This window comes from Berghia stephanieae, chromosome 9, assembly GCF_034508935.2.
Source record: "Berghia stephanieae isolate SIO BIC M18660-M18661 chromosome 9, UCSD_Bste_1.3, whole genome shotgun sequence".
Classification (NCBI taxonomy): domain Eukaryota; kingdom Metazoa; phylum Mollusca; class Gastropoda; order Nudibranchia; family Aeolidiidae; genus Berghia; species Berghia stephanieae.
The window spans coordinates 9,140,258-9,167,172 of record NC_088368.1 but is presented as its reverse complement, the minus strand read 5'-3'; the positions used below and the strand labels follow the sequence as shown (position 1 = coordinate 9,167,172).

General features: G+C 34.2%; 1 protein-coding gene and 1 long non-coding RNA gene across 3 annotated transcripts; one reads left to right on the top strand and one right to left on the bottom strand.

The window, feature by feature from the left end:
- Positions 1-758: 758 nt before the first annotated feature.
- On the bottom strand, positions 759-7,790 carry LOC144979632 (uncharacterized). Of its 2 annotated transcripts, XM_078926438.1 has the most exons (3): positions 7,237-7,790; positions 5,549-5,788; positions 759-3,978 (listed from the first exon to the last, which is right to left on the bottom strand). In XM_078926438.1, exon 3 carries the CDS (start codon positions 3,936-3,938, stop codon positions 2,766-2,768), a length of 1,173 nt encoding a protein of 390 aa, XP_078782564.1. In that variant the 5' UTR covers positions 3,939-3,978; positions 5,549-5,788; positions 7,237-7,790; the 3' UTR covers positions 759-2,765. The 2 variants fall into 2 exon arrangements, with proteins under 2 accessions (XP_078782564.1, XP_078782563.1); XM_078926437.1 differs by lacking the exon at positions 5,549-5,788.
- An 11,343-nt stretch (positions 7,791-19,133) lies between these two features.
- On the top strand, positions 19,134-26,686 carry LOC144979631 (uncharacterized). Its single transcript, XR_013646747.1, has 3 exons — positions 19,134-19,215; positions 24,364-24,563; positions 26,496-26,686. It is a non-coding gene; the product is annotated as an uncharacterized LOC144979631 (long non-coding RNA).
- The last annotated feature ends 229 nt before the right edge of the window (positions 26,687-26,915 follow it).

Sequence of the window (26,915 nt, the reverse complement as noted above, 5' to 3'; positions counted from 1 at the left end):
TTCCGACCTTCAGCAGACGTAAGATTATTTTTTATATCCAATTTACCAAAAGTATAACTGGGTGGGGTTCCTGACCTCCCATAGTGGGCAGGGAGGTACTTACTCAACTTACTGTGTCTTTTATCCCCTAGATCTGTTTTCCAACTTGCTTTCTGTCTTTGTCTTGGAATAAGAGTACTTGATTTTGTCCTGGCCCTGACCGGATAGCCTGGCTGAGAGGGAAACAGTCAAATGTATACAATGTGTAGTTAGTTTTGGGGGATGATATTTTTTTCCTTGTAAATCATCTCTCATCATGTTTTGTTATGTATTATATATATCTGGCATGGCGGTTTTTTGCAAACAAAAACATTCCAAATTTTGCAAGCTAAAAACAGCAAAATTTGCAAAAAAAATTGCAAAATGTTGCGGTTAATTTTCCTAAAAACCCATAATTCGTTCATGAAAAAGCTATTTGTTGTTTAATTAGGTTTCACGGCGCTTGCAACAAATAAAGGTCATAGCAGCGCCAGTAAAAAGGAAGATCTAGTAAACAGTTCTAGAATTACAATTAAAGTACCAAAAAGGAAGAACACGCTATCAGTGTACTTATTTTGAGATTATCTAACTGTTTCATCCTGACACAAGCACAGGTCCCCCAGTGATGATAATGAAAATTTGTCAAAAAGGAGGAAAATCTACCGGCCCGTCAGCCAAACCCAAATCTAATGCAAATATAACATAGCTATTCATAGATTCTGATCATTAGACACATCATGGCCTTTTACAAATATAATTTAATGAAATTGTCATTTCCAATTAAACATTTTAGAGGCCTATAATGTCGCCCACTATATCAAGTGATTATGATGAACTTTTGGCCAAAAGACCAGTAAGTATTTGTTTTTTCATAACAAACCCGGTTAGTGTCTGTATTATTGCAACCTTGTGATGATGTAGCTTATAAATAAGAATCTGTAATTAATTGCAAAACATATTCCATCAACAAATCAAATTTAAATTAGCCTTTAAACAATAATTTCTTAAATCGATCAGCCTAACTTATTATCTCTCTATTACCAAATGCTATCTATAAACATAATATAAAGATTGAAGGGTGGCTGAGAGAGAAATATGGATATGAGAGAGAGAGAGAGAGAGAGAGAGAGAGAGAGAGGGAGAGAGAGAGAGAGAGAGGGAGGGAGAGAGAGAGAGAGAGAAGAAGAAGAAGAATTGATGAATTAATTTTTAAAAATTGTGTTATAATTAGACACAAGTTGTATTGAATACTATTCAGAACAATCAAACAAAAACAAAACAAAAAAATCAAAAAGGAAGAAAGAAAAAAGACAGGCTTATAAAACTTATAAAATCGCCAAATGTACTGTCATGCTGCAGCTAAAAGGTACATAAATATTTACACCCATTTTCTCTATCCCCTTCCCTTTCGATCATCTTCTCATCCATGGCCATCATGTGTCTTGTGCTACTTTTGACATTTGGCGCCAGTGTGTCTAGACTAACGACATAAATAAAGGAGTGTCACCAAAATACATGCAACTGAGCAGAGGTGTCAAAAATGATAGAAGGCATATTTTTTTTTCATGAACTACCACTTAGCAGAAGATGTTTGACATGAGAAAAACAACGGAACATTTATGGAAAAAATCCGCGGAAGATTATCATCACTGGTCCCCACTAAATTTTTAAAAATGTTTTTTTTTGGGGGGGTTGTTTTTTTTAATTTTTTTTTTTTTGGCAAAATCTCGAAAATTTGCAAAAATTTGCAAAAAATTGCAAATTTTGCGGCGCAATGCAAATCAGCGATTTTTTGCCATTTTTTTGCGGCAGCAAGAGATGCAAACAATTGCCATGACAGATATATGATTTGTAAACATTTGAGTGTATTCCTCTTAGTGGGGACGTTTGCTTGTGTCTGGATGAGGCTTTTAGGTGATCTAAAACAAAGTAAGATAGTGTGCTCTTGGAATCTACACCTGTTTCCTATTTGAAACAATTCCCCTTTGTCTGCCTTATTCTGGGATGCTTTAATTGTAATTCTAGAACTTTTTACTATCCCATTTTCTTCCTTTTTACTGGCGCTGATATGACCTTAATGTGTTTCAAGCGCCGTAAAACCCTCATGTATTCAAATAAACAAATAGGCCCATTAGTTAAAATTAGCATGAAGCCTATCAATGTCCATTCCAAATTACACGGTAATCTGTTATAGTTTTCACAAAATAGAATATATATCAGAGGATTGTATTGGTAATAGGATATTAATACTATTATATATTATATTGAACAAAGTCAAATGTGTGAATCGTTTCTATCATAAAGCGATCCTAATTGAGCCGATAAAAGGTCTGTGAATGGAAATGATATTTCAAAAGAATAAACAAAAACAAACGCTAACATTGAACACAGTATGAATCTTAAACACACTCCTCTACATGGCGTATCTCAATACTTTTGCATGCTGTCCAGTCTGTGGTTTAAGAGCCTTTGTAAAAACCCAAATTTCATTGTTATTTTGCGTCCCATTTTATTATAGATTTTATTAGATAACTACTGTTTGTAATTGGGACTTGTTCTTCCAATTATGAATGCCATTCAAGGAATCGGTTAATTGGAACGCCGCTTAATTGGAAAGATTTTTGAATAACGATGCTGTGCAATTAAGCGGCTTTCCCTGTATAAGTCTCAATGTTCCTTTAATCAATGGAATTGAACTATAAACATGACACAAAATTGGGCCGTTACGGGAAACTAGACTGATCAGTCTACACCTTGTTATGGATTCGCTTCCGACATATTTGAATATTTTGAAGTTCTGTCTTGAATTTTGAGCTCATCGTATAGTAGATAATGAAATTGACACTAGAATTGACTAGTTCTAACAGCTCCGATATATACGCCATGGGAACGCCAACGTTATGACTGAGCGAAGGAAACGCGTAATGACAAATCTGGTAAACCATTCTCGGAACGTAGGATGCAATAAATATCAGACAAATAACCAGAATCATGCGTGTTAATTTTATTTCCCTTTTAGTCGTTTTCATGTCGGCCCCCTTTTCAGGATGTTGGGTGGTCTTGTTTGTCGAATTGGACATTGGTGTATTTTGGAATTGTTTCGACACTTTTACCTTAAAAATAATGATTATGTTGAACAATACAACGAGAATTATGCTTATCGGTCGTAAGACGATAACATTTAAAATTGCTGCCTTCAATTCGAAATAAGGAGAAATAAGTTGGGCCTGCATAAGAATCATCTCGCTCTCTCCAGGACCTATCTTCCTCCATGATAATTTAAATATGAATAAATTTGGAGTGTATAAAACAAAATTTACAATGAAGATTACAAGCATGATTAAACAGGACCGTCTTGGCTTGAAAATCATTTTAACGTGGAAAGGAAATGTTACGCTGACCATTCTCTCTAAAGTCAAGTACAACGTTACCCAGCAGGCAAGTTGTCCTAGCATGTTGCCAGGAACTCCAAAGATAATACTCATACAAAGGGCATTGTTTTGAGAATAAGGAACATTTACTTTGTCTGCGATGTCTATTAGTATATCCATCAAGTGTTCGAAAAATGTAAACAGACAAAAGAAAAAGTCGGACAGAGCAAGACCCACAAGAATTGGAGTGCAGCTGTCTGCGAGAATACCTTGTCGATAAAAGACCATGCTGTTAATAATATTGGTGACTATTCCAAATCCGGAAAGTATTACAGGTGCAGCTGTTCCAAAAATGTAATCCCTAATAATTTTAATGAAAATGGTATCATGCAAGTTTGTTTGATAATCATAATCATTATTATTATTTTCATTCTGATCAATGCGGGAGCTGATATCGATAGAACTCTTTGTGTTGTTGTAGACTTTGTCGTAGAAAGGATATACCGGAAGTGGTGGCATTTGGCCAATATTGGGTTCAGGAAATGCCATTTTAGTTTGTTTTCTGTCTTTCCTCTGTCAAGTATGGATTCTGTGGAGAAAAAAAATACATTTGGACTTTTGTTTCTTTTGACAGCAACGAGGTCTTGCAACACATACACACACAGACACACACACACACATACACACACACACACACACACACACACATATATATATATATATATATATATATATATATATATATGGCGCGTGTGTTTTGTGTGTATCTGATTGCATTAAATCGCGCGGGTTTGACCCGAAGGTCCAAGTTTCGAGTCCTCCCTCATATGGAAATCTAGGAAGTATGGCCCGTTCACCCACCCATATGGAAATCTAGGAAAAATACCTCACACGCCCTCATATGGAAATCTAGGAAAAATACCCCCTTCCCCCCCCCCCCCCCACACACACTTATATGGAAATCTAGAAAGAATAACCCCCTTCCACCACCCCCTCGTTTGGAAATCTAGGATAACTACCTTCCCCCTCATACGGAAATCTAGGACAAATAACCCCCTCCCCCAGCCCCTCATACGGAAATCTAGGAAGAATACCTTTCCCCCTTTGCATTTATTTTGGATATTGTCGAAATTGTTTTGATATTAATTATGGTAATCTCATTGACTTAACATTTAGGTAATTCAACATGTTAATTCCCTTTAAACTGTATAACTACAAAACAAGTTAGGACAAGTTATTTTTTATCGTGCCAAATGCCACTACGAGCTTGCGAGTATGTATTATTGCACGATTAAAAAAATAATAGCCAGTTTAATATATACAAAGAAATGAAAGAATAATATTATGTTTATTTCACCCCTCAAAGTAAGATTCTTAGAGAGTTCGTGATCATTTGTAAGGTTGTAATACCTACTGCGATTCTCCATAATTTGTGCTTTTTTCCATAACCTTGAAAGACAATTTGTCCTGCCCCCCCCCCCTCCCCGAAAAAAAAAGAAAAGAAAAACGTTGCATTTGTACTCATGCACAACATTTTATTTTTAATTGCCAATGGTTGTCTTTTGCACCTTGTTTAACCCAATAAAAGGAGCGAAAATATTCTGCAATCCTTGTATAATTCTTCTCTTCCTGTTCCTCCTCCTCCTCGTCCTCCTCATAATCCTCCTCGTCGTCCTCCTCCTCCTCCTCCTCCTCCTCATCATCATCATCATCATCATCATCATCATCATCATCATCATCATCATCATCATCATCATCATCATCATCATCATCATCATCATCATCATCATCATCATCATCATCCTTATTTGAATTGAGAGATATTTTATTACACCTTACGCACTGGAACGAGATGACCGAGAGGATAAGGCTTTAGCATCTTGTTTTTTTTTCATTGAGAAAGAAACTTATCTTTCATTAATCACTACGCGGCGCTGCCCCACGGCTGCTGATTGGGTTTACTTGGCCTTTTCTCGAGATAGACCCTAAATAAATTTATCCCCCGAGGATGGATAAAGGGAATGTAATTTCATTCATTTCAAAGAAATATTAGAATATAGTTTAAAACTATGTTAACTTTTGAAACATTTGCTATTAAACCTTAGTTGCTTTCTTTTCTAGTGATTTTTGTTAATTTATTTTACGTGTGGTTTGCTCACCTGATATATGATGTGTAGAACGGTTTCATCAGATTTTGAAACTTTGATTTTTAAAAACTTTATCTCTGGTTTTCCCCCATATATTTCAAACATATACAGTTGTATTTTAAGAGTGGCAGCGTAGAAGCAATTCTATCAATCCAACACTTTACACAATTGGAGTGTAAACCACTTACAATGACATCATCGGTACTGATTATTTATGTCGTTATAACCGAATGTCGCCATGTCCAATGAATACTGGGGAAAAAATTGATAATAGAATGCAAGCAATGCGTGGCGACGAGAGTCACTCAATCGTTCTTGTTTTTTAATTTATTTTTAAAATTTTTTTATTTATTTATTTATTTATTTATTTTGCGGCCCTTAAAGCAGCCGCGTTTTAACGACTGGGAGTGACTTTTAAATTGATTGTTTTAGAGGCTGAGCGTTTTGGTGTTTTTTTTAATGACACTTTTGAGGCTGGGACATGTAATGTTGTAAATGGATCAGATTGATGACGTGAAGAAATTCTTAATCGTGGACTGTGTCTTTTCTTGTTGAAATTTATGTCATACTTTCTATGCTGCTTGTGTAATGACGCCAAAAAAATGCATTTCCATTTGTGTGCTGCTCTATAAACCGTGTAAGTGTTTTAATGGCTGCTTTTACTTCAGCGAAGGAAACCAAAAGGTCGACACAATTCCTGCATTGTCGTCCCCATCAGAATGATGTGAAGGCGTGTCTCTCTCTCTCTCTCTCTCTCTCTCTCTCTCTCTCTCTCTCTCCTCTCTCTCTCTCTCTCCCCTCTCTCTCTCTCTCTCTCTCTCTCTCTCTCTCTCTCCCTCCCCCTCTCTCTCTCCTCTCCTCTCTCTTTCTCCTCTCCTCTCTCTCTCCTCTCTCTCTCTCTCTCTCTCTCTCTCTCTCTCTCTCTCTCTCTCACTCTTCTCTTCTCTCTCACGCAAGAGACGATTCCATCAATGGATATGTCCTCGACATGTTCATCCTCGTTGACTTCATCGATCGGCGAGCAAGTTTTGTCATGGGGCAGCGTGACTCAGCGGTGTAATCTTTACTTATTACCCAAAAGATACTGAGTTCGACTACCCGCCGTGATGTGTGGCCTTGAGCAAGCCATCTCGCCCTAGTTCACTTTGCGGCGCTGGACTGCGGCTGAACCTAAAGACAAATTTCACCTTTGGAGATGAATAAAGAGAATCTAATTTTATTATTTTTATCTTATTTTTGGACGCTTTCAGTTTCTAATAAAATTTTCAAATCTTATTTGAGTCGGTATATCGGTATAGGCAGGATTAATCAAAGTTCATGTCGTTATATTAGATAGCTCAGTAGTAATGGGAAAAAACGGGACTTCACACGACGTCGTTTTGAGCGGGGACCATAACTGTGAACTCCAACAGACTTCTGCATTTTTAAATGCTTAAAATCCACGACGCGGTTCCCATATTCTTTATTTAATTTTTTTTTTGAAAGCCGGGGACGGCTGAGTGCCGAATTGTAATTTTTTCGTAGAATTGACTTTCTATAATTCTTCGCTTTATTTTTAGAATTACAATAATTGAAAATGGTTGTGCAAAGGAATGAATAAATGAGGAGAGGAGAGATAGAGAAACGTGAATAAAATGATCAAAGAACATAAAGATATTATGTGAGAACTTTGGATATAACATAATGTTAGGCAATAATACCTTGTGTTATCTTGACAAAGTAACAGTCTGCCCTTACTCGTTGACTATGAGATCTATTTTTAGCATCAATATCACTCCGGCATAGTATACCACTCGCGGGGATTCTAGAACGTCGAATTTCAGCACACTCTTCAATACGGCACCCAGGAGCTGGGTGACAGAATTTAGTCTATATCATAAAAAGACGTAACCTCCCATGAGTATGGGATTTCAGCACGCTCGGTTTTTCCCAAGAGCGTGCCAGAAACTAACGAGTACTGTACCGCTTTGATACGGTTGGTGACGATTTAAACATTTAATCTGTCAACTGCCGTACTCTGGAAAGAAACTAATAAAAAAAAAAATTAAAAAAAAGAATATGTTGTGCCAGAAAATTCGTCCCTCAAATATCGATCGAATTAAATGACCCTCATCTTGGCAAAAACTCTCAAAACAGGGACCAGGAGAGAATAACTGGTTATTTCGCCATCGATTACACAAGTTCCAAGTCAACAACCGTCTATGTACGCACGATTACGTTTATGTTAGCTGTTGGTTAAGTCAATTAAAGGTTTGCTTCTGTAGGATGGCGCTGATAATATAATAGAAAATTTATCGATAAAAAATTATGCCAAATAATGATTTTTTGCACAACCGATTCTTCAATGTGTTTTTCATACATGTATTGGATGATAATTGCATTATCTATAATAATCTAATCGGTGTGTTTTTATTGATGGTAGGCAATCTTTGTGACTTAATTACAGTTACAGATATGAATCACAGTATTGCCATCTGGAATTATAAAAAAAAATTGATTTTCTTTTAAAAATTACTTTGCTGTAAGTTCCCTAGTACTATTTGTTCTCCTGGGCTCTATTGTTTTGATATTTTTATTTTTTCGTTTTTAATTTCTGTTTTTATCTTTCTTTTTTCTTTCTTTCTCTTTTTTCATATCGAGTTGCATTTTCATTAATTGAACTATAATTTTCTTTTCGTTTTTTTTTTTTTATGTTGGTTGTTACATTTGTCTTTGATCTTGTTGAAATTGCATTTTGGGTTTTTTCCTTCTTATTTTGTAACGACGTTTTAATCTGTTTGTGTCTTTGATAATCCTGGTCTGTTAGTGTAAATCGATTTGGCTCCGCTGTTATTAATGATGATGATGATAAAAATACCAATGGCGATGATGGTACTGATGATAATGATGATGTGGATGACGACGACGACGATGATGATAATGATGATGATGATGATGATGATGATGATACTAATGAAGACGATGCTGCAGCCGATCATCATCATAATCATCATCAATGATGATGATAACAATTATATAAGAGTAAAAATAACATCGATAATAAACATAATGATTATGATAAATAACAACAATAGCAATGATACTTCAATTATACTGATAATCATGAAAATAATGATATAAGTAATAATAAGAATATTGATAATAATAATTATAATAATAATGATATATATAATATAATATAATAATAATAATAAAATAATAATATATAATTAATAATAATAATAATAATAATAATAATAATAATAATAATAATAATAATAATATAATAATAATAATAATAATAATAATAATAATAATAATAATAATAATAATAATAATAATAATAATAATAATAATAATAAATAAATAATAATAAATGATAATAATAATAATAATAAATAATAATAATAATAATAATAATAATAATAATAATAATAATAATAATAATAATAATAATAATAATATGATAATAATAATACAAATAATAATAAATGAAATAATAATAATAATAATAATAATAATAATAATAATAATAATAATAATAATAATAATAATGATATATAAATAATGATAATGGTGATGATGAATTGATGATGATGATGAGATAATAATAAAACAAATGTAAATAATAATCATAATAATAAAAATAATAATAATAATAATAATAAATAATAATAATAATAATAATAATAATGTGATGATATATGATGATAGATGAGATGAATATAATATAAAATTAATATATATATATGATAATGATATATAATAATATATATAATAATATAATATAATAATATATTATTAATAATAATATAATAAATAATAATATAATAATGATATAATAATAATGATATGGTAAATGATATATATTATATATGATATATTATTATATTATTATTATATATATTATATGATATTATATATTATTATTAATAATAAAAAATAATAATAATGATATATAAATAATAATAATAATAATAATAATAATAATAATAATATAATAATAATAATAATAATATAATATATAATAATAATAATAATTATTATATATATTATATATTATTATTATGATGATGATTGATGATATATGATGATGATGATGATGATGATGATGATATATATAATGATAGATAATGTTAATAATAAAATGTTAATATAATAATAATAATAATAATAATAATAATATATAATAATAATAATAATAATAATAATAATAATAATAATAAAAATAATAATAATAATAATAATAATAATAATATAATAATAATAATAATAAATATAATAATATGGATATATATGATGATAATATATATAATATGATAATAATAATAATACAAATTAAATAATAATATTATGATAATGATAATAATAATAATGATAATAATATATAATAATAATAATAATAATAAAATATAATATATAATAATAATATAATATAATAATAATACTTAATAATAATATTAATAATTTTATTAATAATAATATAATAAAAATAATAATAATAATAATAATATAATAATAATATAATATAATTAATATAATTATAATAATAAATAATAATAATAATAATAATAATAATAATAATAATAATAATAATAATAATAATAATGATATATATAATAATAATAATAATAATAATAATAATAATAAATAATAATAATAATAATTATATTATTTAATTATTATTATTATTATATTATTATTATATATATTATTATTATATATATTCTGATGATGATGAATGATGATGATGATGATATGATAATAATACAAATGTTAATAATAATAATAATAATAATACTAATAATAATAATAATAATAATAATAATAATAATAATAATAATAATAATAATAATAATAATAATAATAATAATAATAATAATAATAATACACAACCCCCCCCCCCCCAAAAAAAATAAAACCCAAACAAAAGCAAAGCACATTTTATAAAGCAAAACAAAATAAAAAAGTAACAAAAATAATTATAAACTCAATAAAAAATTTTAAAATAAACTTATTAAATTCCAACAAAACCAAAAAAAACAAAAAAAAAAAACCGACACACACAACAAACAGCAGAGAAAAAAACCCCAATAAAAAACAAACAAACAATTTCTTTGAAACTCTTATGATTTACGACATCAAAGAACAACGGAATTATTCAGTTTCGATTCTTTCTTCTTTCAACATAATTTAATGATTGCTTTTACATCAAGCAGAGCAATTATTAAGTTCCCATACTTTCTTATATTGATATAACAATCATGAGACATATAATTATCTCCTTTCAAAATATAAATCAATGGTTTGCTCTCGAGGAGTAATTACAATACCTATTATTTTCACATTCAATATTTATTTCAGCTTGATTCTCGTTCAAGGAACATTCTCTAATGGTTACGCTTCATAATGGCGATCTAATCATATTCTGCATTACTTTTTTTAAAAATTTTAATTTTTTTTAAACCACAAAAAAACTAAACTTCTCTTTATCTTTATTCATCCCATAGTGGTAACATGTCTTCAGGGTCTATTCCAAGGGAAGACTGGAATAGCCCAGGCGTCGGCTCCAGTGCAGTGCCTCACAGTGGGCTAAGGCGAGGTGACTTGCTTATTAAGGCCACAACATAGCCCTGCTGGTATTCGAAATCGGTACCTTTCGGGTACGAAACAAAGACTGTACCGCTGAGGCGCACTGCCCCCTTTACTTTTCCATGCGCATGAATCATCTCGAAACTGTCCGGAAGCTGCGTTTTTTTCAAGTCGCAATTAGTTCATATTTCAGGAAGACAATGAAATTATCATGTAACCTGCCGTATTACATCTGTATTATGTCGAAATGGGCAAGTTGTACTGCGCAACGTCATCGACAGGCATGCGCCAAAGACAACTAGAATAATAAATTCCAGGAAACCGTCTCCGTGGGTAAACCAGAGTGAAAAAAACTGCCAAAAGGGAAAAAAGGAATGCAGAGGCATCGTGGAGAAAATCGGGCCTTGAGATTGACCGGCTGATATATATAGCAAAAAGCATAAGTATAAAACCACCTGCAAAAGAGCAAAAAGAAACTATTATAACACAAAACTGTCATCAGTGAGGGACACTAAGGAATTTTTCTCTGTTTCAAAGGAACTTTTAGGGGAAGAAAAGGGCATGTGTCTACCCACTAATATCCCGGTAGAAAAGCAGCCGGATGCATTTTCAGATTTCTTTTCGGGAAAAATATCGAAAATTCGGAACAATTTGGACCTCGTGCAAAATGAAGATATAAATTTCCACCCTTTTTCGGGTTCACAGGGATTCTCTTGTTTTAAAGAAACAACTGAAGAAGAGATTTCTAAAATAATTTTTTCATCTTCCTCGAAGTCATGTGATTTAGATCCTTTACCAACTAATATTTTGAAATTATGTCTTCCTGAATTGATACCTTGCATAACTTATATTAAATCAGTCACTTATCTCAGGACAAGTCCAGATATCTATAAACATGCAATTGTAAAGCCTCTCATAAAAAAGCAAAATCTCGATGTAAATGACCTTAGTAACTACCGTCCCGTCTCAAATCTGCCATTTCTTTCTAAAATCCTTGAAAAAGTTGTACTCAGACGTCTTTCACAACATCTCCATGAAAACAATCTATAGGAAAAATTTCAGTCAGCTTATCGTTCTTACCACAGCACAGAAACTGCTCTGTGCTGTGTTGCGAGTGATTTGCTTGATGTTTTAGATAAAGGTTCTGTTTCTCTTCTGACATTGTTAGACCTTTCGGCGGCGTTTGCTGCTATTGATCACGGTATTCTCATTAAACGACTTAATATAACTTTTGGCTTGTCTGGGACTGTCTTGCAGTGGTTTAAATCTTATTTAGATGGCAGAAAGCAACAGGTTATGATTTTAGATAAACTTTCTCGTCAACATGCATTGTCTTTTGGTGTTCCTCAAGGCTCTGTTTTGGGTCCAATTCTTTTTGTTTTGTATACTTCTCCGTTATCTAATGTCATCACTGGTCATGGGCTGCGCTATCATCTCTATGCAGATGATACGCAACTTTATGCTACTGATAAAACTAAAAATCTCGAAAATATTGTGAAACGTGTGGAAGAATGTGTGACGGATGTGAAAGAGTGGATGGATGCAAACAAGTTGAAAATGAATGAGTCAAAAACAGAAGTAATGATTGTGGGAAATAGAGGGCAGTTGAAGGTGAATGATGGTCTTGAGGTGTTGATTGGGGGTGAAAAGATCAAAGTTTCAAAGACTGTGAAAAATTTGGGTGTCTATTTTGATTCAGAAATGAGAATGTCAGCTCACATTTCTGCTCTCTGTAAATCTTTATACTTTCAATTGAAGAAAATCAGTTCGATCCGTCAGTATATTGCAATTGGAACATGTAAAACATTAGTTGTTTCCCTCCTTTTTTTTGAAACTAGATTATTGTAACTCGCTGCTTGTCAACTTGCCTCAGGCTTCTATTAAACAATTACAACTGCTGCAAAACAGTGCAGCAAGATTAGTTTTTGGCAAAAAAAAATTTGATCATGCAACCCCTTTGTTGGCATCTCTCCATTGGTTGCCCATTGATAAGCGCACATATTACAAAGCAGCGTGTCTTGTTTATAAGTGTTTGGCTGGTATAGGACCGGCATATCTCACAGATCACGTGGTCATGTGTAAATTTGAAAATTACACTTTAAGATCATGTAATGACCAAACGAAAATTTCGGAAAAAAGATCAAGAACAAAATTTGGTGATAGATCGTTTGCTTGTTTCGGCCCCAAGATTTTGAATGAACTACCACGTGGTCTGAGGGAGTGCAAGTCTTTACCTACTTTTAAAAAGGTTCTCAAGACACATTTTTACTGTATTTGTTTTTCTTGACTCTATATGAATCCTTGATTTGGCTATGAATTATTATTGTTGTTATTATTTTTTCCCCCTTAAAATTGATATTTATATTGTAAAGTGCCCAGAGCTTGTGTTTTACACGTGAATGAGCTCTATATAAATGTGTATTATTATTATTATTATTGTAGACATTTGACTTAATAACCAAATATCACATTTAAAAAATCTGCAAAATTTAACCCTCTCCCCACCAACTACAGGAAAATCGTCACATTTGTTACGATACAATGAACATGTTTCTTAATCAGATTTTTTCTGTACATTACAACATTTTATGAAAAATCTGTTTTATAAAGCTTTTACTGTTGAACAAAAATATGTTATATCTAGTATGTACGTTTTTCTCATGAGTTTGAGTGTAAAAAGTCAAGTTCTGTTGTTGGATAGGTAAAACATTTCTAGAAAAATCATGAATATGGTCGGTAAGGCGATAGTTAATGTATTATCGAGAGAAATGTTAATGTTTCTTTAACTGCTAAACCAAAAGAAAAAAAAAATAGAAAAAAAAATCTAAAAGTGAAAGATTGCATTTCTGACCTTTTTAACTTCTGACAATGTAAATGTTGGTGCTCGAAGCTCGAATAACCAAACCTGGTTTTGTTTATTCATCTTAACTACGCCACTATCACATTATCTCATTCATCTGTAGTGTTTCATTCATCCTGTTTTGTTGATAAATTGGAAACCCGAAACGTTCATTTTATCTGTTTTTGTAATTAAATTGAAGCTTACATTCAATTTCACATTATTATTTATTAACTTCTAAGAGAACATCAAGATCAACGACAACGCCACCAACAAGTTAATTTGCAAGATTGACGCGTATTTTTACATTTGGCCAGAAAACTCGTCTTCAAATATCGATCGATTTAATTTCAAATCTGGGAGTTAAGGAAGACCTTACGAGGTCCCAGGTTTGAGAGTTTTTGCCGAGATGAGAGCCATTTAAATCGATCGATATTTGAAGGACGAGATTTCTGGCCATTTAAAAAAAAAGACCCTATTTCTAGAGTACAGCAGTTAATTGATTAATGAGACCTCGGGTAACCGAATTATTTTACCCTAGTCTGATGCTTTGCCGTTATAACCGAGTTTTGTTGTAATTGTATAAATTAACAAATGTATGTTTTATCATAATTTTTATTTATCTCAAACTGTACAAGCTTGATAAGCAGTCGGGCTATCAAACTTTCATCCTTCCTCTACCCAACGTTGAGACTAATTTACTCAATTCCCCCAAATACATTCCACTAATGGAATAACCTAGCCACTCCTATCAAGAATCTGAGAAATATTGATACCTTAAAAATGCACTACAGACTATTTAATTTAAAAAACACAGTCTGTGCTATTTGTTTAATATTGCATATAGGGTACTGTTTTAAAAACAAAACAAAAAACAAAAACAAAAAAACAAAAACAACAACGACAGATTAGAAAAGTACCATAGCTTTTTTCGTTTTCTCTTTAATATGCACATTGACAATAATATTCGGCACATTGACATTCTATGCTCTTTCATGTGGCCGAGAACTTGGATAGTTTATCATGGCGCCCTTCAGAGACTAAAAATTTTAGATAATATCTTAGGATAACATGTTAGGAGAAACTTAGGAGCTCGCATGCGTATGCCACGTCGGTAAACACATCATGTGAATATTGATGGCTTCAAAGTTAATCATCGGTTAAAGAGAATTCAATGAGACCTAATCACTCAACTTAATTAAGTTAGAAAGTGCAAAAACCCGTGACAAATTTAAGTTATCAATTCTTTTTAAAAGAGTTGAGAGTTCCTTATTTGGAGCACAGGACAAATAAAGATATCTTAGAAAAGGTCGAGGATCGAGCAGGAGGACAGGAACCACTGTTGTCAATGGTCAAAAGAAGGAGGTTGGCATGGTTCGAACACACTGTCCGCCATGATAATACGTGCAAGACTGTCATGCAGGGCACTGTAGAGGGACAGAGGAAAAGAGGGAGACAGAAAAAAAAGTAAGATGGCAAGACAACATCAAAGTATGGACAGGCCTGAATCTCAATAGCCTACTGGAAAAGGCCAGAGACCGTGACGATCATGGGATTGAGTGAGTGAGTGTTGGGGGGTCAAACTCATGTTAAATTTTTGCTAACGAGCACAGACTTACTGGCAAGTCTAAGAATTCTAAAATAATTTTACAGCTTGATATACGAGTAACTCGCAAACATTTCTTATGTTAAGGGCAATTCTGTCACCCGTTGACTCAAATGATTATTTGTATAATCTGTTAGGGCATAATGATCGGTCATTTGATGTTGGGAATCGCCATCTGGCCGCCCTGTTGCCAGATTAATTTGCGCGCACTTACAAACTTTATTACAGACTGATTTTGATCGTCGATGGCTTAACATGTTCCTCTCGATCTATTTTAATTTCCACAACACAGTAGTAAAATAGAGATTAAACAAGATGAGAACTGTTTGTATTAGCCTTTATTTCCACGCAAATATTGCGGGTTCCACACTGGTATAGAATCGATTTCTGTCCTTTTGCTAATTGGATTCAATAGTCTGATGACACGTCGCCCAGCAACGGCGGCCATCGTGGTTCTAAACAAAGAAAATCGGTACTTTTTATTCTTCATACTGGCTAGAACTTTTCATATGTCTTGTGATCAGAATGGGTAAAAGTCAAAACATGATCAGATTTATAATGTTTTTTTCCCCTCTTGTTACGCTTTTATGCTCGTCGGAGAAATATTTCATAAGGGCGTCCGCCATTGTTCCGATAGTTAGGAGCCAGTTACTAAGTTACCATGCGTCATTACAGGGAAGTGACGTTACGACTGTTGAAGCGTATTATGAAGCGAGTGTTCTATCAACTGGGCAATCAGGAGCTCTTTTATTCAAAAGAATGACTTTGTCTCTTAAACTCCAAAATGGCCCAGCTTTCAACTCTTTTTTTTCATTTTGACGATATATTCAATAAACTTGTAGAGGAGGAATCATTACAACCACGTTTCTTGGTCCTTAATCCCAAATGTAAAATAGTTTATATTCAGCAAATAAAGACAAACTAAGCAAATTACACATCGGTATGCCCTTAAGTAAACTGATTAATAAAGATCAATCGTACCAAAACACAAGATCATGTGTAACCTTAAACTTAAACTTTAATGGTCTGGTTGAGAAAATCTATTGCGAACTAATCTAAAAACGATTACAAAGAGCGATGTGATGTAAACTTCAGTTATTCTAGTATTAGTAAATAGCCACCTATGCCTGTCAAAACTGGTTTGAAGTTGTGTCACGAATCTCATATTTAAATTGATCGAAAGTCTACTGGTTCATTTTTTCCCATTTTATCCATATTATTCGCACATCCGTGATTTTGGAGACATAGGAGGAATAGGGAAATGGCAACGGCCTTCTGGTTCCACAATCAAATAGAAGCCGTGGTCTTTACTACAAGCACAGTTGCTTAAAAAAAAATAATTAATTCTCGCAATATTCCGCTTTTCTGCAAAATTTTGCGAAATTTTCATTCACTTCTCATTTAAGCGAATTTTTCCATAAACGATCGGTAAAGACATCAGGACTGTGTGACTATCAATGATTGTTTATCTGTTTAAAAAAAATGAGCGTTAACATCGTTAAAATTGGGCTTAAAGTCAAAATATTAAAATCCCCCCCTCTCTCTCTCTCTCTCTCTCTCTCTCTCTCTCTCTCTCTCTCTCTCTCTCTCTCTCTCTCTCTCTCTCTCTCTCTTACCCTTTGTTCACAATTTGTCGCCATCAGCATTAATAAAACCTCATTGGCGCAGTGGGTCATAAATGCTGATTGTAACTGAGAATTACCACAGCGATGAATAAGAGGATGTTAAAATTAGAGAGTAAACTCTACTGTTACTGATATTAACAAGAAATGAAGTGAGTAGGAAAGTGCCAGAACGCCATAGATAATAAAAAGTTCGCAGCGGCGATTGTGGGCTCGAACCCGCGACCTTACTGGTACGACAACTCCACCTGGCCGGGGTGGATAGCTCAGTCAGTAGAGCCACGCTCTCCCCGGCCAGGTGGAGTGTTCGTACCAGTAAGGTCGCGAGTTCGGGACCCCATCGCTACAGCGATTTTTTTTTCTTCTCCATTGTCTTCTGCCTGTCACTTTTATACTCGCTTTATTTCTTGTTATTATCTTATCAACATAAGTGCCTGCTCCACTCACTTTTCTGTTTCTGATATAAGAATAAGGCATTATTTTATTGTCTTATTAATTATGGTTATTATTACAAAATTGGCATTTTACTATTATTTCACAAACGATTGTGCGTGTAACTCTTTTTCGTGGAATTATTATTTCCCTATCGAGGCTCATAGAGCAAAAGTTTATCCCGGTTTCTATAGCGTGAAACAGAATGTAATAATTGCTCGCTATTCTTTGAATGTGACGCTAGTCTATCTCAAAGTACTTTCCGCAAAATCTAAGAGACCCAGCTACCCATTCATTGATGGGTTGGCATGGGGGTCAGAAAAAAAATCTCGAATGCACCCGGGATTGATCTTGGTCCTTTTGCGTGTAAAGCGTGCTCTACCAACTGAGCTCTCGGGACTTAAATCGAGAATTAAATATAGTCTTGTAGTATTCTTTATTAAACATTTTCTTCCGACTTTCATTTTCAAGACATGTCTCATTTCATTGCTATTCGTCGTCTTTTCTTTCTGTATTGTTCCACCGTGTGTCATTTTCAGCCCTCAAAAGAAGAAGAATCATGTAAAGAAAACAACAACAAAAAACAAACTGAGAGTGGATATAACAGCATCATGCTAAGAGTAAAGTATATGGTCTTAAGTTGAAGCTGTTTTTCGCACTTTCATTGTTTGACCGTTTGCCAACATATTATTGGTTTGATTGCATCCTCATATAATAAAAAAAAGTCCACAAATTTATAGATACTCAATAGGGAAGAAACGTCTTGATATCACACCTACTTCCCGGTTCCAAAATCCTTGGAAATGTGTATGTAACTACCGCTGTATGGACGAATAATAAATTGGCTAGATATTGAATCATAAGGTGGGATTACTATTTTAGTAGCCGGATGTATAAGCAGATTCTAAGGATTACGGGACATCAAAGACCAGATGGTTTTTATCAACGACCAGCATATATTTAGACTAGAAAATAAGATGCCATCACTCTGACATCAGAAGGTGAGTTACACAAAGTATGTATCCAGTCCTCAGTGTAAGGAAGTCTTAATCATAACCTTTAACCCGGTTATAAATTGTTTGTTTAGAAAAGGTCGTTGCATCATGTTTTATCAATTCATTATTACTTAAAGACTTATAACAAACAGGACGTTTTATATAAAAACCAATATAGAAGCATTGATATCTATTGTGTTTCATGTGGTTCATTGGATCTTAAGTCTCTGAGGCAGAGTTCCAAAGATACAGGGTGTCCCCAAAGTCTTTCCCTGATTTCTAAAAACCAGTATAGATATTTGCATCTGATTTTCACCAACTTCTTATATAAGTCATCAACCTTGAGTACATCACTAAAGTTCGCAAAATGAACATGACCTTAAAATAAAATACCTCTTTTTTCTCTCATTCTGTTTCGGAATCATAACACTGCGACAAAATTCTCCTTATGTAATATGATCGTGTAGGGAGCGAAAAAGACGAATGGAGCTTTGGACGAAGCGAGCGAAGTCTTCCGCTCTCTCACAAATCATGAACTGACAACAACAACAAGCTAAGACTTCTGATCAAACTTTTCTCTTTTATTATCATTCAAGTTTCATTAAATTACTATCGTTTGTATTTAATCATTTTGTTATTAAGTTATTTCGAGATCCTATAATCGCATGAGACGAAATATCGCCAAAACTAGCTCAACTACGTTTTATAGCCCAGTTTGGCAGAGCATTACAGGACATGAAAACGATTTTTTAAAAATAAAACAAACAAACAAGGACTCAACTATGTGCCGAGCGAGGCTCGAACCCAGGACCTTCCGATCCGAAAGCGAGTGTCATACCACAAGACCACGACATAGCCGCACGTTTTGCTTGTAGGTAGCCATGGCAACCATACTGAAGCACAATGAGTAAACGATAATGGTAACAACATGTAAAGCACTTATGTATCTACGAGTCAGTGTTTAAAGTATATTGGTTGTAACGTTTTTCTGTTAAAGATTTTATTTAACCGGGACATAGACATTATGGACATTATGTATTATGAAAAGTATATGGCTTCAGCTATCTCATTGGGAAGTTCCCCCGACATAGATTTTAAATGGCTTTGAAGTGTTTGCCGAGTTTAGATTCGCATTTATTGTCGTTTACTGAGAAGATACTGAATGATAAGATGTTATTATTATTCACGTTCTCCTCGGCCAGGCAGAGTTGTCGTACCAGTAAGGTCGCGGGTTCGAGCCCCCATTCCACTCCGAAATGTTTATTCTCTATTGTCTTCTGGCACTTTCCCACTCACTTCAATTCTTGATATTACCTAGATGAATGAGTACCTGTTCCTCTCACTTTTCTGAATCAATTTTAACCCTCTCCGTACAGGCCAGTTTCAGAATTTTCCCCAAAACTTCACATCCACTCAACGCAAAATTAGATTTTTCATACTCAAACAGAAGATTAACAAGTATATTCCATGCATAATATTGTTCAGCAAAATGAGCTCTACAACACAGTGTCAAGTTTTTATGGCTATAATAAACACATTTTCTTCAAAGCTTATGAGAAACGAGAATAATCAGATGAGAAAGTTGTTGGTTGCATCGTAACGAATGTGACGATTTTCCTGTAGTTGGTAAGGAGAGGGTTAAGCAACATGTTGATTCCGACATTATATCTCTTTGAGATGAATAGTCACATTTGACAATATGTGACCCACAGTCTCCAAACGGTATCATGTCTGGATGAATCAGCTCCTGAATAGGAAGTATTAAATCAAAATTATAAGAAATACGAACTTTGGGTTTTTAGCAATGGGAGGAATCGGGAACAAAAGAGTGATGTCAAAAACAAACAAACCAAGAAGCAAACTGGTTCCAATCTCTTTGGGAGTGTTAAACCACTCTTTCGGATGACTGGATACACACCTTGTGTAATTGATCTTTAATGTTTCAGAGCATCGTGAACTAATAGGAGGTCACATTACCCGGAAGAGACTCGAACGAATGACGAAACGTTTAAATCGCTCTTTCAGAGTAGCCTTTACACTTTTACACGCACCAATTTGAATTGAGAAAATAATCTTTCTTTTTGTTGTTGTTGTTGAGAGTTTACAATTCCTTACAATTTACTTTATTACTACCTGTTATGGTGTGTTAGATAATTAAAGTATTATCTTTAAGTCAAGAAACTATGTAAAATTGACAAAGCATGATGATGATGATGATGATGATGATGATGATGATGATGATGATAATAATAATAATACTAATAATTATTATGATAATACGTTTATTATTATGATTATCATATTTACTATTACTATATCATCATAAATAATTGCAAATTACATTATCAATGAAGATAATAATGAATAAATTCCCCTTATTCATCCCAGAGGGAAAATTTGTCTTTTGGGTCTATTGGAAGACTGGAATAACCTAGGCGTCAGCTGCATTGCAGCCCGCAAACTGAGCAAGAGCGAGGAGACTTGCTCAAGGCCACACAGCTCAGCCTCGGGTATGTTTGAATTCGGTAACTTTCCAATGCGAAGCAAAGACTGCACCGCTGAGCCACGCTGCCCTTTCTGCTGTATCTTTCCATGTTGGTATTGAAGCTGATGAAGACTCGAGAGCTGCACTTGTTTATTCTGAAAAGACACCAAGAATAAGAGAAACTTTCTGCTTTCCAATGTTAGAAGGCATAAGACAAAAGGATTATTTAAAGAACTGAACAAGTGCGGATGAAAGAGTGAGACAAAGCATTGTCTGGCACCTTTCATATACACTTGTTCAGTTCTTTATCTTACACCGGTGCTTGCTCCTCACTTTCTTATTTAAACATTGTTTCACCTAGACATGCGCAAGAAAATTCAGATGTTTCATGATTATAATATAGTGTAAATGTTGCTGCTCGAAGCTCGAAGAAATAAATAATAACGTGAAGTTGAATGTAAACTTCAATTTAATTACAAAAACAGATCAAATGAACGTTTCGGGTTTCCCCTTTATCAACAAAACAGGATGAATCAAACACCACAGATGAATGAGATGATGTGGTAGTGGCGTATTTAACTAAATATATAAAAAAAAATATCAAATTAATCAGACTCTCAACAACACGCCAAGAAGTCAACACAGGTTGAGAAAGACAGTAGAAATGTTAAGGCTTTATATTAATACAAACGAGGTTCAGACAAGAGCTGTGGCGGGACACCGGAATAGCTCGCTGTCCGCAAGACCCTTGCGGTAAAGGATTCATCAGCAGCTTCTAATGGTGCTCATATTACTATGTCATGACGATCGACCCAAGATGAAAATTCCGTACCGCACTCGTGCACCGTCACAAACCCGCCCGGAAGCTTTGTCACAACGCACCGATCAACCAGATGCTCTGTGGTTTCGTGCTCGTTACCACAACGGGTACATGTTGACAGGGGAAAAATCCCCACTGATGTAGTGAGCATGCTGAAGGTTCTCGATCGAATCCGATTGGATGCCACCCAATACCTCTTGCTGCATGGTGGAAAATCCTGGCAACTTCTCCCCCTGTTTCGAGGAGTCGATGACCCTGCCCCCTTGAGTGATTGAATTCGTCCAAGCGGACTTCTATCTCGTATATGCAGCTCTGTCATCGAACATTGAATCGGAACTCGGAACTGCATCGCTTTCAAACCAATTTACAACCAATTGTAAACAAGCTACCCGATGTCTGGGTTTTTATTGAATAAGAGAGAAAATTCATGTCCAGCAGGAAATTCCGAGATTGGAAGGATAAGGGATGAGGGGAGGGGGCATGAGGGAAGGTGAAAGAGAAACGCGTCGCCTGATGCCTTAGTACATGGGAGTGTCCCGGCGTAGCCATCGTTAACTTATAGCCTGACACCGTAACCATCGTTATCTTATAGCCTGACACTGACCAAAAAAATAACGTCAAAATGCCAGTCTTTGGCCACAAAAGAAATCAAATCGTGTGTTGTATTCAATAGTTCAACCAATGGGACCACTTATTTCCATGAGCACTACTAACGACAACTCAATAGGCGGTGCAAAAACCAAATAATGACGTCAAAATGCCAGTCTTTTTGGGTTTCAGTGTCAGGCTATAACTTTACGATGGCTACTGTCACGGACGCTTTATCGTGCTGATACCTTAACCCCTTAACAGCGAAGCTGATTTTTTTTTGTTTTCAGATAATAGTTTGCTTTTATCGTTATTAATATTAATTGAGAATAAAGCGTTTCCACCAAGAGAGCAGTCAGAGCATCGCGACACGGACTTTAATTATCTATAATCGTTTTGTCGTTACTTGTCTTTTGATGAAAACGGGAAAATATGGTGTTGGGTCAAAATAAGGTCGAATTTCGCCTCTAAAGGGTTACGTTGCTACTGGGTTTTGTCCTCTCCCCCCACCCCCCCCCCACCCCCACCCCACCCTATTTCTTCTTTTTTTTTCAACTCAGTGTTGCTTATTGCTATTTACTTTTTTATGATTAGCAAGTGAGGTATGAGTTTCACGGGATGCTAGGTTAACCCTTTGTCAGTGACATTGATATTTTGTTTTCAAAAAATAGTTTCCCTTTATATCATTTTCAATGGGGAATAAACCGTTTCCACCATTGCGACCCAGTATTCGATTAAACTAAAATTGCATTGCCGTTATTAGTCTTTGATGAAAACAGCAAGATCTTCTTTTAGCTCCTAGTAAGATTGAACTTCGCCTTTGAAGGTTAAGTTATTGGGGTTATTGTTCGATCTTTGTTTTAAAACGCAGCTTTGCTAATTCTTTTTTTTTTCTGTCTGGCAAGTGCTGTACTTACCCGTATGGCGTGCACACACAAAACGATATCTTGGTCAGAAAACGATTCATCTAGGTGACGAAACGATTCATCTAGGTTTCGTTTTTGCCATGACAGCAAACCAAAACCGAGCGGGGGGTGAAGTGGTCGAGTGGTTAAGGCATTGCACTGTGACCCGGAAGATCCTTGGTTCGACCCCTGCTTCAGGCACTTTCGTTATTGTCCTTGGGCAAGGTTATCAACCCCCCCCCCCCAATTTGCTCACTTGGACCACGTGGGTATTTCTGTTGACATCAGACATCCTGTTTGACGAATTATCTATATTCCTTCCTGGAATGCCTAGGCGACGATATCTTTTGATGTCGTGGAGGAACGGCATATTTTTTCGCCATAAAAGACCCTTAAAAACCAATTCCCGCCCCATCTCTAGTTCAGACCTGTTCTTTGTCTGGGGACTAGAGAACTTCTTGTTTCAGAGTGATGATAACTTACTTTCTTGTCTCAATATGACATATGATGGTCGTCAAGAAAAAAAAATCATCCATCCTCGCTCTTTTATGCTCCGTAATCCTTGGTTTCTGCCTATACATCCTGCTCATAAAATAATAATATATAAGGTATTGATTTTTAGTCCTCCGAAGGGGTGGTTACATATACACTTCCAAGGCTTTTGGAGAAGGTGTGAAGTCACGACTTTTCTGTCCTATTGTATCTATTCATTACGAAAATGTATAGAAATAAACCCCAAGCTTCATATCTATGGTAAAAATTTCCATTTCCAGCACGTAGTTCATGCTGACCAATACCACTTTGAGACGAGCGGTCACAAATTTTGCCTTGCTTTAAGTTTATCAAGGTTTTCAGTTGAGTCGAGTTACGTGTAACGCGTTGCTGCTGGCTAGCGTTTTGCGCAGTTTAGTGGGCATTATGCTATAAGAGCACTCAAGATTCTTTTCTATATTCTAACCCTCAGATAACATTCAAGAACTCTGTGATGTTCTTCTCTAAGGCTACAGAAGAATTGAGAACAACCGCTTATCTCGTGTGGAGTTTGATCTCGTAAGGAAAAGAAATTGATTTCGACCTAACGGAGACCATTTGTAATGCCATGTCCCTCCATCCAGTCTAAACCGCCATTCCGTTTAACCTGCATCAAAGAATCCGCAATCACTGGTAAAAAATATATTTTAAAAAGTAAAATATTTGGTAAAGATGAGAGATCTAGTGTCAAAGGAACGGCGCAAAACTTTCTAGGTATCTAGAGACTTAAATGTGTTTCAAACTCTGAACTTATTTTTATCAGGAAAGTGCGAGAATCAATAATATTATGAATAGGCTAGACTTTTGCCGGTTGAAAGTGGTGAGTGCTACGCACTACGAAAGATGGAGATTTTTTTGATTTTTTACTTTTGTTTTCATTCTAACTACTTGGGGGTTTCTGTGTTTTTTTATATGATTGACACACGTTCTCGATCAAAACTGTTACCAAATTATAAAAATACATTATCCAACTATTATTATGAAAAGTGTGTTCTCTCAAAAAGGGTACGAATCAATCACTGCATGAGCATGAAGCAGACTTGAGTGAAGGAAACGTCAACGTGAGAATCGGTGAGTGAAGCTAGTGACTGTCGGTCAAATTACGAAGTGAATCGTAAAGATGAAAACAAATAGATACAAAGCATTCTAAAATTATGGAGTGAGATATTCAAAGTTTAAGACCAGAAAGCTATTACGGGTTAACCTTGAGCTCCATCTTTGCAATTGACACAAATTACGAACATAAACACTGAAATTGACACCGTTTGTATTATTTGGTCTCGCGTTCGAGACTGGTGATTAGGCACTTTTGGAGCAGGAAAACGTTGCGCACAAAATAGATCTCCGTTTATTGTTTATATTGTAGATGATACACTTTTAGTAAAATCAAACATGCACATATTAAATTTTATACTAGTTAAATACATTATATGTGGCTAACTTATTCAGAAAATCAGGGTCCAAATCGTTCTTGTTTTGTTCAGACAAGCGCATTAATTTTGAATATTTAACTTTATCGTGGTCTAACATTAGATCGACAGTAATTTTTGATAAATTTTACCATTTGTTTAAATAAATATCAATATCTAGACGGTATAGATGGGTGGTTGATTATTTATGAGTTTGTGCTTCTTTTGCCACCTAACAACAACATATTTATGGGGTTTTTTTTTCTTCTATTATTTACGATAGTGAACGGTCTGAGGTAGGAGTACGTCTTTCATCAAGTGCTGCCAGTCTTTTTGTTTTTACGGCATCATCATATGGTTAGCTCTATAAACACACACGATTTGTACATGTTGATTTCAAGAGCCGATTATATTGAAGTCATCTATTTGAATCCAAGGGCTTAATGTAAAAAAAAAAACAAACAAATTGGCTTGCTTTTCTCAAACTTGACTAGATTTATGAAATTGATAATGCCGTTTCAAAATGAGACGGGATTAACTATTTATACTAAGAAATGGAAAATATTTGTTATCAGAAGTAGGAGTATACAAAGAAACTCACTTTCCTCTTGCATATATGTGACCCTCCGTCTCAAAATGGTATTATGTCGGGGTGATTCAGACCCCAAAAAGTGAATTTAGAGATAGAATGATGAGAAATTGGAGCTTAGAAGTTTTTGCCATGCAAGAAATAGTACTTATACTCCACCATAACATACAGAAATTAAACCCAAGTTGGATATTTGTGGCTATGAATTCAATTTCCCTTACCGAGTGGATCCCGACATAATACCGCTTTGATACGGCGGGTCACATATTAAAAAAAAATATAAGTAAAGTAAAGATTAATTATACAAGTTGTAGCATCAAGTTTATCCCACTATTAATGCGTTTTGAGATGAACAATTCTAATGTTTTTCTTAAGGTCGACTTGTGTAAGTTTCATTGAATGGCTTATTAATTGGGTTATTCTTTTCTTTTTTTTTTACATAGGATTAAAATTGTCTCTTAAACTTTAGTTGGTAGTTTTTTGTTTTTTTTTGTTTTTTGTTTTTTAAAATTTATCCCCTTCTGTGATGTTTTTGTTATTTCAAATATGTTTCGTTTTCCATTTTAGAATTCTTAAAAAGGTGCAAAAAAGCCTTTGTGCCCCAAAAGTGTGTTGCTGTACTGTTTTCAACAAAATCATTTCATTTGACCAAACAAGGTACGTTTTGGGCTAAAAACAACGTCCACTTTTTTTTGCTGGTCTGGTAACCTAATCATTTTAGACTCGTGTTGAAATGGAAATCAATAGCAATGTGTGTGTTTGTGTGTGTGTGAATGAGTATGTGTCAGCCAAAGTAATTTGTAATTTAAGCGCTTAGAGTCTGGTGTCTCGGAGTTATAGCGCTTTATAAGTTTTCAGCATTATTATTATTATTATATTATTATTATTATTATTATTATTATTATTATTATTATTATTATTGTTATTATTATTTATTATTATTATTATTATTATTATTATTATTATTATTATTATTATATTATTATT